The sequence below is a fragment of the Ammodytes marinus genome (genome assembly GCF_949987685.1).
Source record: "Ammodytes marinus genome assembly, chromosome: 2".
Lineage (NCBI taxonomy): Eukaryota > Metazoa > Chordata > Actinopteri > Uranoscopiformes > Ammodytidae > Ammodytes > Ammodytes marinus.
Genome location: NC_137231.1, coordinates 27,371,964 through 27,389,021, shown reverse-complemented (window position 1 = coordinate 27,389,021; position 17,058 = coordinate 27,371,964). Strand labels below are relative to the sequence as shown.

The following is a 17,058-nucleotide window of genomic DNA, read 5'->3' as shown; positions in this document are numbered from 1 at the left end:
AGATGCATTAAGGATGAAAGATTAAGTATACATATCCTGTTCGGTCTTTATCCCACAAGTAAAGGTTCCTAGCAACATGGTAAAGTACAAGCTGCCTGGGGTTATAGATCTCCATTAAAGTTGCAATAGCTTAATGAGAATTTCTTTGGCTGTGAGCAGTATTCAGTCGGAAAATTGCAGAAAGGTAATGGCCGTGTACACAGTTTCATTACATACTAAGATGAATGTAGATGTAGTAAAAAGGGCACCTTACTGAAATCATGTAACTGAATGGTACAGTATATCATCTAGCAAACTTGTCCTCGGCTTGTTTACAATCTCATATATTTCATTGTTCATATCATTCATATTGTTTTATTATGTTTCATGGTTTAACCATTAGTACTTTGTCAGTGGTACATTTAGCAATTGTTTTTTATTGCAGAGATGTGTCCTCCTTCCCTTTGTGTTAGGTTTATAAATATAGTGCCCTGCTTTCACGGAGCAAGTATGCTTTCATTTTGATTGGAGTACGCGTGGTCTAATGAGGGGTTTTTAATGCCGTCCGGTGGGCTTAATTACATGTTGTCCATCATTGTTGTTCATTAAACCGGGACAATGCAATCTCTCATCCCTTGACTTGAGAGCTTAAAAATGGAAAATAACGAGTACCCTAGTTGCTTTGCATGATGGTAATGATGATCTGTTGGATACAAAGTCTGCCTCTCTGAACTGCATACTGCGCTGTGTTTATGTACGTACGGTTTCACTTGTCATCGATCACATGCCTTCTCCTGCTTCTTCTCGACAGCATTAGTTAGCGGAGAATCAATTAAAAAGGCCTGAAAGTGAGAATGTGGAATCATTTGAGCAAAAGTTGTCAAAATCAATTCGGCTCTGGACTTAATCCAAGCCAGGCTCCGGAAAAAGCTTACTACCTGGTATAGCACCAGCTCAAACCATCTGCATATGAGTTGTTTGTATAAGGGAAAGGAGGGAAGCACTCTGATTGGATCATATGCTTGGTAAAGAGCTCTCCAGAACGCTGTTATCATTGAGTCCATTGTTTCTCTAATAAACTACGTATTAACACATAACATAACTTGCTATCAAGAGATATTTACATATATTCAATTGAGTAACAGTTTATGGATAATAGAAATAAAAAAACGCAAAAAAGGTTAAATGCAGAGATGTAAATAGACCATATCTCTTATACACAATTTGTGCATTGTCCATAAAGTGAACCTGTCTAATCAATACAATTCCGCTCATTTATTTTGCAACATTATCCAGAATTGGCTTATATACTGTAGCTGAGTTTTGTAGTTTGGTATTGTCTTGTCAAAGCTTTATAATATTACATTTTGGTTGAGACTGCCATACTTCTTGATTTAGAACTGATCTTGTAAGTGAGGGATGATGCAAGATGACATGTCCTGATGTAAATAATAGATGATGCAGGATCCAGCGCATCTTTCATATTCACTATCATAATCAATGTTTTTCCAATTATTTTTCCATCTTTCCATTTTTAGATAGTCATTTTAACACCTGGTTAGATAAGTTGTCTAGGTTACATACATGCAGTTTAAAATACCTGCAGACGGTTGTAGAATTTAAGCTATTGACCAGAAATATGTGTGAGGTGTTTCTATTATAAGATTGAGAGGACACTTGCCAGCCAGCCAGAAACAGGTATTTTCTGTACACAATATAAAGTATGTAGGTGTTGATGATTTTCTACCCACAGCTATATATTTATACAGATCAATACATAAAGGTTATGGCCAGAACAATTAAGCTGAAGAGGAGAGTCTTATTTTGCTGCATTCTCGTTCTTGGTGAATGCAATGGAAATGCTGCTGTTAGAAGTCCTTCAGGGACAAAGTTACTGGGCTAGAACCTGCTAGTGATGTTTCTTCGTGGGGGAAAGCTTGAGCTGCCTCTGTGACGTATGAGGAACAGTATGGGAGCTGTAGTCTGACAGGCTTTCTGGATGCAGTTCAGCAGATTGGAACTACAAATCCCATTTGTCCTTGAAACTGCTGCAGCGATGGGACATGCGTACAATGCTTTATTTTGGTCAGTCCTTGAAGCAGTTCTCAGTGAATATGACTGAAAGCAATACTTTGAGAGTGATGCTCATTTAGCACCTATGTCATAAGGAGATCAGCTCTCAAGTGTGATCCCAGACCTGCTGCAGAGGTGAGACTTACATTTGGTTCTTCATTGTATGTATTCTATCATAATCGGGAGACTTGAAGGGCAGCAATGATGCTATCTGCATGATATTATGATTTTATAATTGCTCTAGTTTATGATGAAAATACAGAGGAAGGAGTCAAACAGTCTATTGGGTCTATCAGTTTTAAGTTAATGGAGTGAAAGGCAGTGTCTCTTCATCCTGCCTATACAGCTAAAGCTCTTAGCATTCTGATAGCATCTTTATTGCTCATTAAAGAGTTGTGAAATTGCCAACATATGGACAGCGAGCAAACAGCAGAGGAGTAGATGATGTTTTTATGTGCAGTGTAGATGAGAAGCATAAAATCATTTTTATGTGACCTCTAGGCTAGCCAAATAACTCTTACTCTGCCACAAACTGTCACATCTCTGTTGCAGATTCTTCAATGCAGTTCAATGTTGCTCCTATCAGATCAATCCATCTTCTATGTGCTCTGTTCTGTGCACTACAGGTCTAAAATATCAATTATCCATTTTTTATTGATTTTTTACTTACTGGCTTACTTACTGACTAGAACCTTAGTAAATCACCAAGTAATAATTATTTTTCTAAAACAGAGCGTATTGAAATCTTGTTCACTTCCATGGTAGAATTATGAGAAAAGTTGCAGCCTAATAATCCTTGTGGAAATTTCTCCTTTAGTTGGACACTAAAAGCAATCTGAGTGTAGTGGAATCCTACAGCTCCTGATTTAATATGATCATAATAATTGACCGGGCTTTGTTGTTGTGAGGGCAAAAGGTTCTTTATTAATTACTAGCATATAACTGATCCTCTCTTGTGACCTGGCTACATCCTGGACCTAATGGACAATCCATTAGTCCATTTTGAAAGGTGTAAACGCGGTGACGACATTTAGTGCATGTCAGAAAGTTTCAACTATGCACGCACTGCTAAAAAAACAATGCAAATAATAGGCTGTTCTTGAAATTTATATTCTTAAATGTGATTTGCAATGAAGGTTTTTTGTAAGTCTGTCTAGACTTACAAAATACTCACTGTTAATAAATGACCAGAACACTTCCAACAACTACAGACCTAATACTAAATGGATTAATAATTCAGTTCACAATTGTGAAAGCTATTACAGCAGGTGCCTTCTGTAAGATGAGGGGCTAATTGTGTCAGTAATATCTTTGCTTTATTAAACATTCAACACAGTTCATTTAACTGAACAACTCAACTTTATAGGCTGAGCAGATAGTGTGCGAAATTAGTTGAATAGCTGTGGGACAATAAAGATCAAAGCCAATTACAGTAAATGTGTATTTTTGACATACTAGTATTTAGTTATTATAGTATAGAGTATATACATGATTGTTGTATCAAAATGAAGTTTAATCTACTATTCAATCAGGAAATGTATATGAATCTGAATGAATGCTGTTAATAATGCCAAACCTAAATGTAACGGCAACTAGTTATAAAACCTTCTTGATCATTACAATGAATCTCAAAGAATGTAATTTCTGAATGGCAAAAGAAGATGATACTTGCAATTGAATGGGATCTGATGGTGACCATTCTAAGATGTCCTTGTTGTGCTGTGTCACCTTCATCTGTGTTATCGCTGGGTTCATTTTATTTGAAACTTTGAATATTTTAAATTGAAATGTAAAAAAAAAAAAAAATGCCATTTGTTTCCTCGTCACAGAACAAATGACTCACTGGTTCACTCTCAGTAATTGCTTTCCAAGTGAAGCTGTTGCCATGGTGTCCACAAGTTCAATTTGTTCTGCATCAAATCCAGCTGTGTGATTAACCTTTGTCCAATGTGTCATTAAAATCAATATATCTTACGTACGTACATGTCTCTGTCTGTCAGCTCCCTCAGTGTTACAGTGATTCAGTCCCTCCATTGTGGTCATCTCAATATGGCTCTCTATGAGAATGACCAAGAGGCTGTGTCTGTCCACCGATTCCCTGTGGTTTGCATTAAGTGTCCCTTTAGTCAGCCTACGTGTTGTTTTACCATTAACTTAACGTGGCTTGCATGTGCCCTCTGAAGTAAAATCCCAGAAATACATTTGTTTGTATTTCCTGTTAAGCTGAGATGCAATCAATTCTCTATGTACAGGTAAATGTTTCTTTTTTACATGTATGAGGAGTTTGAAGGTGACTTGGTGGAAAAAGTCTTGACTATGCAGTAAGAAGAAGCAGCTGCTCAAAAACCGGATCTGATGCAACTAGAATGACACCTGTTCTAACATAGCATCAGATCCCATCTTGGGCCTTCTTATTGCATACACCGTGTTCAAAATGTCCCTCAAGGTTATACAATTGTTGCATTTCTGACTCAAGATGCAAGGAAATGCAAAGTAATTGCAGTGGCATCCTGAGTAGCATCCCTTTTCTTGCTCTTACCCCTCTCCCCCTTCCCTTTCCTGCGTTCTCAACCCCATTCTCTCCTAACCTATTCCTATCTGTGTCCATGTGTGCTGCGTCCAGGTATCAAGAGGAGTACAGTATGGACTCAACCAATGCCCAGTAAGTTCCTGGCGGCATCATGCTTGCATGGCATGGATTATGTCTGCATTGGTTACTATACACAGGACTGATTGATTTTAAAAAGTTTTTTGCGAGCACATACCATACGTAGCAATGTTCACTTTGGATTTAGCATAGACTCGATGTGGACATAATACCTTGAAAGGTTACATTTGCATTGGATGTATAACTGGTGCAATGATTGTTGTGGTAATGGTGCAGAATGCTGAGAATACCATGTTCGTTTTTGGCTGCCTTTTCAACAATTGTTGTGCCAAAAACGCAAAGGAAACCTTTAGCTCAAGATCAACACATGTCACATTTTGTCACACATCACAGGAAATGGTGAAAAGGCAGCAGCTTGTGTGTTTTTATCAACTTGTGCCAGGTGTGTTATCTGTCCTTTGACTAGAGGGCAAAGCAGTCTTCACTCTGTCAGTGCTGTCAATGTAAGATCAGGTTTGAAGCATTAATCATGTGAGTAGCGATAAGAGAGTTTCTAGCCAAACTCAAATCTGCAGGTTATATAGGTGAATTGATGTTGTTATTGTGTACCGTGCATGCTGCTGACATCATCTTAATGTTTCTAATGCAGTTTTGGCCGGTGTGTCAGGTTTTTTACATTCACTTTAGGAGATTACAAATCCTCTGCATTACCCAAGCTGCCAAGATGTGGTGACAAAAGGGGTGATCAGTCATTCACAGTAAAACAAAAAAAACAATCAAATTGAAATCCCTGGATACTTTTTGGCTGACACGTGTTGCTTTGCTACCTGGCTAATGTGTGTTATCTTGTTTGAGGCCGCTGCAGTAAACAGGTCTGTGATGCTTGATTTGTAAAAGAATATAACCAACTATGTAACACCAACCTTAATCATTGTTGCAGGGGGCATCTTGGTTTCAGTACGAAAAAACTGTTATATTTATGACGCACAACTTGAATAATTGGCAGAAAACAAGCAACCACACATAGATGCTGAGACACCTGAGCAAACATGTCCCAAAACATACCTTCTTAACCTGCAATGTATCCTTATGGAACATTCATCTTTATGATAACTACCAGGACATCTACTGTATTAAAAAACTCAAATTAACTATCAAGGTCCTCACTGTATTTCTAAAATGATTGTTGGGACCTTTTTGGATACTCTACAGCATCATGTCAATAGCAGACCTTCTGTAGAGGTTTCACCACTCGGATGTGGTGGGTTGCAGCCCGAGTGTTGTGTTTGTTGGGGCTGAGCTACTGTTGGAAAATGGATTGCGATCCATGGGGATGTGCTAAGTGGAAAGCTTTACATGCAAGTGTTCCCTTCACGGCTGTAATCATCTTTTGTGGTCCAATTCTAGAAATGCAGGCTGACGGAGCATATTGCGTTCTGTGTCGTGCATGATGTAATTCCTGCACATACTCACACAAAAGGTCTTCCTCTTCATTTAACAGTGCAATGCGTCAAACTAAACTTCTTCTGCATGTTGACACGTTGTAAAGATCATAAACATTTTAGCACCCATGAAAAACTACAGATCCAAACAAACAAAAAATACCTGACATAACATTTGGTATTTCCTGTGGCTGCAAAACATGAAATAAGAAAAGGTCAACCTGTCTTGCTATATGTCAGGAAATGAGATGGCTTCACTCAGAACCACATTGTGTGGTTTTCAGCTCATCAGCAGAGTCAAGGATGCTCGAAGTGCACTCTTAGTGGGTGCTTGAACCATCTCAACATGTTCCTCACGGTATGGAGGAGCTTGTTACCAAGACATCACTGAGTAGCTGCACATGGTAGGTATAGCAGGTTTATAACAGAACACATCAGGGCTGTGTACAAGGTATCTAAAGCTGGGCCCTTTATGTAAGACAATGGGAAACAATTGTTGCCTTCATCTTTGATAGGGTTATGTTTCACTGCATGACCTAGATTTGTAATACTGCTGCCTGCTCCTAGTCTTTTCAAATAGCATACTCTCTGGGTTAAGCTACTTTAGTATGGACAGTGATGTTATAGGAGCACTTATCCTTCATTACTGAAATGTGTTATGAAGAAGAAAAAAATATTATTTAAAGTTCATTGAAAACTGAAGTCAATTCAGCAGTTGTAGAAAATTTTCACATTTTCACAGTCAAGTGTGTTCTTTTATGAAGGGTAAAATTTATTTTTCGTGTCCCTTTAGTCTCACTACAAAAGCTTCATATATATCACACAGAGCTTCTTGCAAGGTGTCAAAGAGAGAGGATGTCTGCCTTATTCCTTTTAGTATGTTAATTGAATGAAATTGCATTAACTGTGCTTTCCTTTGGTTCTGAAATAATTTCACTTTTGACAGAGAATCACTGCCATCATCATTTTAGTTTTTATTCTTGTCTAATTCCTCAAGGCCGAGGAAGTTATATTTAATTAGCCAATAACTGCGCCTTGCTATTTTTTTTAGTCCCAAGATGTTGGGATTTGTCTTTGATAGGAGTTTCTGAGAGACTAATGCTATGCAAATCAGATCTCATACATTTAGCAAAGACCCTAAATATGTGGTCGTCCAATCTGAAAGCTTTGTTCTTTTAGACTCTCTTTGAGGTCTTAGTACTTTTTACAGTCCCGAGTCTTAATCTTTTAAGAAGACTGTACACAATGATTTTGGTCTTTATTGCTGCTTCTGATAAAAATTCGGATTTTATCAGGGGCGGCAGTGGTGAAGTGGGTAGGGAAGTCGCCTCTGGTGTGCAGGGTCGGCGGTTCGATCCCCTGCCTACCTGCCACATGTCTAAGTGTCCCTGGGCAAGACATTGAAGCCAGAATCGCTCCCGATAGTTAGCTTGCACCCTGTGTGGTAGCTGCTGCTATTGGTGTATGAATCTGTGTGAGATAGGGTGAATGTGTACGAAACAATGTAAAGCGCTTTGAGTCTGTGAAAAACCAGAGAAAAGCGCCATAAAAGTGGACCCATTTACCATACAAAAAGAATTTCAGAAGCTGATCCATCTTGCATAGCCCCTAAGTTTTTCTGTGTTGGACATGCTGTGGCTTTTGGCATTTTGAGGAATAAGGAACATATTTTTATTAGTATTAGAATGTTTTTCAACACATCAGGAATTTACCTACAGCGCTCTCGAAGTCTTAACTTCTGTCAACTGGAAAATTGTACACAAACAGTATAGTCAACAATACAGTGAGCAGGCCTCTTATTATACCTGCAAAGTACACTGTCAGATACTGTATCCCCTGTAGACCTTTAAAGACATGAGACAAATGCTTTGAATCAGCATCTTTGAGATACTTATTCAAAGCTAAATTCTAATAAATTCCACGGCAGTGCACTTACACTAGAGCTTTAGTACAAGCAAAAAAGCTTCAGGGTTTTCTAAGTCCTTGAACGCATCATGTATTCATTCAGAGTAGCTATAGTTCCCTCTCACATGCTAAGCAGCTCGTAGACTATATGGATACTTCAGAGGACCAGAAATGACCTGTGCCTCCTCTTTAATGTTGATCTTTCTAAGCCCAGTAATCATTTGACAAAGTAAGTTCCCATGCCACGGTCCATGTCTGGCCTGAAAACCATATTACTGCCTTTGCATTGCAATTGGACAAAAATATTCACCATGGGAAGTTGTAGATTCAGCTCGGTGGAAGGGAAGCAGAGAAAAAAACAAAGATGCCACGGATTTTTAGAATTCCTTCAGCTTTTATATACGACGCTTGTCTCAGGTCGGTGCATGATAAATTATCTGTTGGCTTTGTCAGATCGGTTTGGCGTGGCAAAGCAAACCTGAGATCTGAAAATAAAATAAATCTGTAATGCAGGCTGTGATGGGAAGGTCTGTGGTTGCACTTTTCACTAGAATAGATTCAGTATCACAATGTATGTGTGTGTGCTGATTCTGTGCCCCCAAAGCCTGAATTTTATCATACATAATGCACACCATCTGATTGGTCAGAGATAACTGGACTGATAATTTCCGCCTTCATAGCTATGTCAACCCTTGAGATTAAGTTATATAATGCCTTCAAGATGCTATAGGAAATGATTGCTGCCTTTGATCAAAGCATGCAGAAGCTTTAGCGCGCCATCTCCTGATTAAGACGTGTTCAAGCTTCTTACCAGATTTCCCACATTCGTTTGAGCCCTCAGGTGATGTTAGCCCGGGATAACTGGCATTGCTGTTCATATTCTCCATTCTGCAACACTCTGACATATATTCCATATGGCACAAAGCGTCTGGCAGCTGTTTGACTATACACTTTTTTCTTTCCATTACCAGAATTAATGCGGGCGTTTGAACAGCCCTCTTCTTTCAACCAGATTATCCCGAGGTCAACAGACTGTTTGATGTTTATTTACAGTGACTAAACAGCAGTTGAAGTCTCTGTGTTTCAGGCAAGGGTGCATCACATTTTAATCTTGTTACTGGTATTAGTCATGGTGTGTGTGTGTGTGTGTGTATGTATGTGTGTGTGTGGGTGGGTGGGTGTGTGTGGCTGTGTGTGTGGCTTTGTGCTGCTGTGTATGCTGCTGTGTGCCACTTGCTAAACTGAAACAATCATCGCAAGCCATTCCCACCTGACTCAATTCTCCCAGTTTACACATTTGCCCCTAATCACTTTCATTATAATCGTGAACTTCTTAATGACAATCTTTCACCTATCCTTAATGGTTGCTATATATACTTGAGGTTCTACCATGTAGACTTGTTAGTTGGGGACTTAAGGGCATGCTCCATCTATAGTGACTAAGTGAAAAAGATTCCTGGCTTATGCCTTGCCTTCCATCTTTAATTAATTGAAGTAATTGAAGTGTCTGCTCCTAAGCAGAAGAGGTACCAACTTGTTGTAGAAGCTGTCTGGCTCCTTGGATATTCTAACTGCTTATGTTTACATTCGACAGTCCTGCCAATGTCCGTAGTGTAGTGGAGATGGTTTGCAGACTGTGAAGATGCCAAAGAGAGCACCGTAGGTACTTAAAAGGTATTGCTGCGGGCCTGCAGTTACTGGCAGTCAATATGGAAGAAGTGCTATTTGTAGCCTCCGGCAGACAACTTAGAAACAATACTTGGCAGAGGTGTTTATCACTGTTTATGCTTTAGTCTACAGCTTGTTAACTATGTGAACATACATATAACCAAATCGCTTTGCCCAGGTGGTCTAACACAATACCTCTGGCATTGAAATATTTTACAGGAAAACATTGTTTTGGTTCTGTACTCCAAACGTATTAATATGCATGTAAATCTAGCTGTAATTGCAAAGACTTTTTATAAAGATAGACAGTGGAACTGACGTGTCAAGAAAAGATTGGATCCACGTGAACTGTCTATTTTGAGCGTGATTTAGTACATACAACAGCAGAAAAATGTGTCTGTCAAATCCTTACAGAGTGCACTGCAGGTGTCTCACCTTGCATAAGCAGGGAAACCCTCACTTTAAAATAGTGTTAGAAGATGGGACATGGTACTACATTGTTGTCACCCCTACCCTTAAGAAGATACACCAGGATTAGTTGGTTTTATCTTTTATTCCTCTCGCTTTTCCCTCAGAAACTGCAATGTTCATGTCAATGTTCACAATAAGCATTGTATCACTGAGTTTATTTTGGAGTCACCTTTCAGGTTGTGCTGTGTTCATGTGTTCCTATTTGAAGTGTAATTGCACGAACCATTAGGCAAGCTGGGTAAACATGAAGCCTATGTGGCGGCTGTCCACATCAGCTGTGTCAATTGCGATAGTAATTCCAACATGCATTATTGATCACCTGATTTGCCACCATTAGTCTTTATGATAGCCCTTTACTTTCTTCTCAGGTTGAAGAGCAATCGATTGGCTTGGTCTACAAGGATTACATATAGCTGTGTGTTTGGGTAGGTCTGGGAGTCTGTGCTCTTTGCCTGTAGACAAAACGCATGTAATTCATGTGTGTGTGGGAAGGTGGGTGTGTGCGTGTAGCTGCAGCTAATGCCTTGTACTGGAAACAAACAACAGACAGACATGTGATGAACATTTCCTGCCGTGGAAGCTGTTTCCATGGGGATACAGCTGGGAGATGGAGAGAGGGGAATGGCTGTAGGATGGTGCATTATCTTTATACACATGCATATACCTCCCTCAGGACGTGGATGCTGTAATTGCCCTCGCGCTCTCTCTTCCCCTTGTCTTTTTGCACCCTGTACTCATTTTGTCAGACAGCACTCCTATGGCTTCATTTCTGGATCAAGGCCACTATTACTCCCCCTCCATGCTCATTAGTGACAACAAGCTCTCTACATACAGACAATGTTAATAGGTCTGTCTCACTATCTGCATTCATCTAACCTACCAACCTACAGCTACATCACCACTAATGCTTCAGCGATCGTTTCAGACAAGCCCAAAGCCAATTAAAGTCCTTCTTGTCTCCTCCTCAAACATTATAAAAGTTTCAGGTTTGTAATTGTATTGTGTCATGAGTGGATTCGAAATACTGTAGAACTTTGAAAAAATATTACCGAGTGTGTGGTATCGTACTACATGTGTATGCAAATGTTAAGAGCCAATAGCATTGATTAAATCCTCCTTACTGCTTGATTCGTGCACAAATTGTACAATTTGGATTATTGTCTCAGTTGATCTTACCTTAAAGCTATAGTGCGTAACTTCTGTTTCCCCCGTGAAGAATTCTGAGTGATTACAAAAATATATTGTCGGCACAACTTCATGAGGTAAGCCTTCAGTGATCGATCGCGCATGGGTTTTATTCCTTTTGCTGTACATCTAGGTTTTTTCTTAGCTGTAAAATCATCAACTGAATCATTTATTGAGCTCCTGGGTCAGTGTTGTGGGGCGACCTCCCGTTTGTAAACACTACCATACTGAGAAATACAGAGGGTTTTGTGGAGCTGATAGGCATAATCAACTTTATGTCAACTCGTTTGGTGATGGCTTTAATTGAACAGACATCCATTTACATGAAGAAGTTATGCACTATAGCTTTAAAGCAGGTGCATCATTAATAGTGTCGGTGTATGGGAAACAAGGACTGTTTTTTTTTTCGATTAACTACATGATTAAACAAGTACCAGTGATGCACATTAGAATTCATGTTCATTTGTTGCATTGTGAGGTGGAACTGAACACAATGGCAGTAAATGGAGGGTAACAGAATTAGTCAGCTGGGAGACTTAAACAGCCTATCCTGCACTACATGTTCACACTGCACATGGTTTATAGCAATTTGTTTTAATGAGAACCTCCATCAAAAACAATTATGGCACAATGAGCATTACCAACAATGTTTTGCAGTTGCCAGGTTGTGGCATTGCAAGGAATATCTCTGTGCACTAGCAGAGTGCAAACTAAGGCTGGGTATCGGACCTCAATACTATTTGTGTTCTGACGTATAAAACATATCCTTTGCATGAAGCATTAAACCGTGTCATGTTAAAAGTTGCTATTGAAATACTTGGTCAAATTCAAAGTCTTTTTGTGTCAACCTTTTTTTCCTTCTTTTTCTTGGTCTAAATCCAAACTTTTCTCACTCATTCTATTTAAGGTACAGTTATTTGAAAGTTAAATAATTATATTTTATGTTTTTGTTCTTCACGTACTTTGATGCTTTAAAAAGGGTTACGGATTCACGGTTTCTCGAAAAAAACAACTTGGCATGGTACTTTTAAGCAAGCTCTTCTCTAACAGTTGAAAATAGAATATTTATTTGGGAGTATTTTCAGCTGCAGATTTTCTTTCCTTAGTTCAACAGCTTGGTTACACATAAAAGTATTTTTACAATTTTTTTTTTTTTTTTTTTTGGCATTTTTATGCTTTATTGACAGTGTAGAGACAGAGTTGAAACGGGGCAGAGAGGGGAGTGACATGCAGAGAACGACCGCGGGCTGAAATCGAACCCGGGTCCGCTGCTGGCCGAGGCCCATGGGGGGGACGCCCTACCAACTGAGCTAAGGGCGCCCCGATAAAAGTATTTTTAGTAGGATAAATTAATTGTTGGTTTTGGACTTATAATGCCATTTGTTGACAATCAGAAAAAAATATAGAATTTCACCAAACAACAAACCAATATTATCACTACAAATTGCTTTTGCAATTGTGTGTTTGTGTTCTAAAAAAAATCACAACTGATTATATAATAAAATTAAGAGAATTCCACTGTTTGGTCAAATATTTTTGGGTTATTTCTGTGCATGAATACGTTTGCGGCAGGCGCAGTGTGCATGCTCGTCTGTATAATATTAAACTAACATTATGCCACTGTTTCCCCCACAGGGTGCAGGTTGAGTTCTATGTCAACGAAAACACCTTCAAGGAGAGGCTGAAGCTTTTCTTTATCAAAAACCAAAGGTCAAGTAAGTACAGCTGAACACAACACCATTCTCCTCACTTCTCGTAATGCAAAGTGGTAAGAGACCTGCTACTAGATTTGCCCAGGATATGAATGTATAAAAGCATAATGTAGGACATAACTTATTAGGGATGACGCATATCCAATTTCTGTCTCCATTAGGGTTGTGTTATTACATCAGATTCCTCATAGTGAAACACAGTATTTTTGGGTTGTGCAGATTGTGGTTGAGCGAGCACAGAAGAGAATGGCTCATTTGTTGAAAAACGAGGCAGCGCTGCAGTGTTTCCCTCATTAGGAGATAAGACTGGCAATTCCACAACATGGCTGCCCCTTTTGGTGCATTGTGTCTAAAAGCCATTCACTTGCAGCTAGGTATAAAAACCTGTACGCTATGTGAACTCTGACAGAACCGGTGGCTTTCATATCCACTTATTCATCGACCCTTGACATGGCTCTGCTGTCATTCGCTCAACTTGTCACGAACACCCCGCAGTCTTTTCTTTGACACGAATGGACAGAGTCTAATGAAAATGTTGTACTTGGCTGTGGGGTTCTCTTGTTCCATGGCATTGCAGCTCTGTTTGTTTGTCCACTCTCAAATCATTTTAACATTGACGGTGCCTTCTTCTGAGGAGGTCGTGTCACCACAGATTAGGTAGCTGCAGAGACTGATTTGAAAGGGGTTGTCCAACTAGCAAAACACCCTCTGGCTAGCCAACACGTCTGGAGCAAAGTTTCTTCTCTTTAATTGGCAGTGATGCACACATCATGTGCCTAAGCTAATTGTAAAATGAAATTGTGATTCTACAAAAAAATGTTATCCCTCACTGCTATTTCTGTGCATTCCAGTTTTGTATCCTGCTGCGTAGTCCCCTCGTCATATTACAAGCCCACTAAAGTACGGGTGATTTTCTTGGAGGATTTGAAAGTTACTCATCAGAAGGAATCTGTTGTGACAGGGCACAAGGGCAGCCTGATACTACATCAGCCATGCTACAGGGCTTCCACAGATTAAATCTCTTTAGGCCTTTTACGAATGGCTTTGTTAGTATGCACATAAACAACTGGTGTTCAGCTGTTTGAGCGTTTATGTTTATGGGAGATCTAGCTGCATTCATATAAAGCAGTGACCTACAAGCACAGAGGTTGTCATAAGACTGGAAGGTCCAACTTTATATGGTAGACCAGTGTTAAAAAGTGTGAGGATGCAAAGCTATGACCTATGACCAAAGTACTAGACACCTAAACACACTCTTTTGAGACAACTCAAATGATATCTCTTTGTTGCTTCACAGGCCTGAGAATCCGCCTCTTCAATTTCTCTCTGAAGATCCTCACCTGTGTCCTCTACATAGTGAGAGTCAGCCTGGATAATCCCTCGGATTTAAACGACAACCAATGGTGAGAGTCCCAGTTGTCACCCCATTTGTTCTTTATGGCAACATAGCAACTGATGGACATGTTTCCCAGTGGATATGTGTACACTCATGCTCACACTATCGTTTTGTTTTGCTCTTTCTCTCCTCGGTTCAAGCTGTCGGAACAACAGTTCTACAACCAACACATCGTCTTCAGAAATCGACTGGTATGTTTCAATCAAAAATGCCCTTTGATTCGTAGAATATGCGCATCGATTTTCTGTGTTGCAGATATATATATTGAGGTGCAATGAAGTGTAAGGAAAACTTTCTTATGGTTTCCAACAGGAACTTGATTTTCTGGGTTCACAGAAAGGAACCTGTATGGGCGATACAGGTGAGAGAAATAACACTCATATGAAAGTGCACATGAATCAAAAGTGAACAGAATCTCAATGCCAAAATCAGTAGCAGCCGATTTCTTAGATAAAAAGCATTGCAGAGCGCAGCAGTGGAGGTTGAGCAGCTGGGAGAGATGAGTTTGCAGTTGCTGGGTTCATTAATCTTCTTCTTCCCTGCTCTGCTCCAGGTGACAGTGGCCTTAATCAGTTTCTTGGAGACCATACTTATCACATATCTCAGCTACAAGGTAAGAGCTGGTACAAAGAGCACCCTTTCTATTTTTAATCCGTGCTGATGTCTCACTGCTGTCTGATAAAAGTCCAAAACTGCCCATTTGTTTTCTCTCGAAGGCCGGGCGACCCGATGACAAGACTTTTGTCACCAATTTTAGACTTTAGAAATGGAGCGCTCTGCCTCATAAACAAGTGACATGAACAGGTGTGCAGGGCAGGAAGTGCTTTTTTAAATGTATTCTGTGCGAGTCTTCTAAAGGTTCACTTGGGTGCTCAGTTCTTATCCACTTAAAGAGAGGATTATGCAAGTGGTGCGTGTAGATATCAGCATTATGTATTCTATGGAAATAACTTATGTTCCCCCCCAAAAGAAAAAGGCAAGTCTTTGTGTTAGAATCCTCCACTACTAAGCCGGTATAAGCAGAGGGATTTTTTTCTAAATATACAGTATGTAAATGAGGTTGCAGACATATTAAACTCACAGTGTAATTGATATACAACCTGAAATATTGCCATAGATTCACACAGACCGGACACAGACACATACAAAGTCAGCAGCAATTACATATTTCAATTTTCTCAAAAGTACGGGAAAAAGTATCAGATTTTTTTTTTTTAATGACATCTTTAATTAAAACACTGAAAGAACATAACAAAAATAAACTCACCCGGTTTGCATCTGTATGCAAAATGGCTAAATTACCTTGAGAATTAGGGATAAATGGACCAACTATGCAGAGAGAACTGTCCTACTAACAGCATAGAGGCCTCAAAGTACAGCCAGTCTCAGGAGAAGAGTGTCTGTGCCTGGAGATATTAGCTTTACTCTTGTAGGTCATATACTATTAGTGTGCTTACAGGTTTCAGATCATTCCACTTTGGCAATCCTCTTTCAGTTTCATCTGGGGTTTATTACTAAGAACCTTTATGCTGATCATATGCTTTTCTCTAAAGGGTTGCACAGGGATTCCTAGTTCATTTATTTTTTGATGAGCATGTTAACAATATTTTTTTCACTTGGTGATTAAATTCGTAATTAGCTTTTTGATAGCTCCATCAGCACTGCATTTCTCCTTGTTAACAGTCAGACTCGCTGATTTTGCACATTACTTTTACCCTGTGTACTGCATAGTGTAAAGAAATAAAACATTGCTTCTGTTTCTTTGGAAGTAGCTTTGCTCTCCTTCTTTCAAAGCATTATGGAATGCATAATTCAGCATGTAAAACACTTTGGATGCTAATAAACCTAATTTACATTATGTGTAAAAGGAATAGCAAAGAGAACAGAATGCACTAGTTCACAAAGTAAACTCTTCAAAAAGTCATATAACCTAGTTCGGGTAAAGATAGATTACACTACAAAGGATATAGCTTGTAATTTTTTTTTAATGTATATATAAGCTTTTACACAGTGAAAATCATCATAATAATCGTAATATATTAACAGGCTCCACATACCACTTGCTTTGAACGCCTTAAGAGCAAAAACAGGTCAATGAGGAATGTTGTTTCCTGACCCGACATTAATTACTTCACCACTGCTGTCTAGCTTTGAACAGCTTAGATCAAATACTGATGTTGCTTATTCCACATAAAGAAGCGTGTGTCTCTCTCTTATTAGAGTGTAACATGGACTCACAATATGCAAATCACGTTCCCTATTGCCTCTTTATGCACTTGTCACAGCTGACTTCCTGCAATGGTTAGGATTAATGAAATTGCCGTTCTCTCTAAAACTATATGTGCGTTCAATTCTCACTTCATTGAATTTTTTCCCATTCATTTCCTTTTCCAGGGGAACATTTGGGAGCAGATATTCCAGATATCCTTCATATTGGAGATGATCAATACAGTGCCGTTTGTAATCACAGTGAGTAATTAACTTAATCTACTGATGAGTTAAACTGTAAATAAATGTAAAAATAACTGTTATTATCAGCTTTTCTTGTATTGGATGCTCTGAGCAATCTAACAATCTAATATTATGGTCCCAATGTCCTGTATATATCATGCTAGTAGT

At 39.2% G+C, this 17,058-nt stretch overlaps 1 protein-coding gene across 1 annotated transcript in view; it reads left to right on the top strand.

The window, feature by feature from the left end:
• kcnt1b (potassium sodium-activated channel subfamily T member 1b) overlaps positions 1 to 17,058 on the top strand; it is a 61,383-nt gene that overhangs the window by 21,420 nt on the left and 22,905 nt on the right. The window contains exons 4-9 of the mRNA XM_080048097.1: positions 12,967 to 13,046; positions 14,341 to 14,446; positions 14,580 to 14,630; positions 14,752 to 14,800; positions 14,993 to 15,052; positions 16,834 to 16,908. Of these exons, the coding sequence (XP_079904223.1) occupies positions 12,967 to 13,046; positions 14,341 to 14,446; positions 14,580 to 14,630; positions 14,752 to 14,800; positions 14,993 to 15,052; positions 16,834 to 16,908 (421 nt within the window). The remainder of the gene's footprint in view (positions 1 to 12,966; positions 13,047 to 14,340; positions 14,447 to 14,579; positions 14,631 to 14,751; positions 14,801 to 14,992; positions 15,053 to 16,833; positions 16,909 to 17,058) is intronic.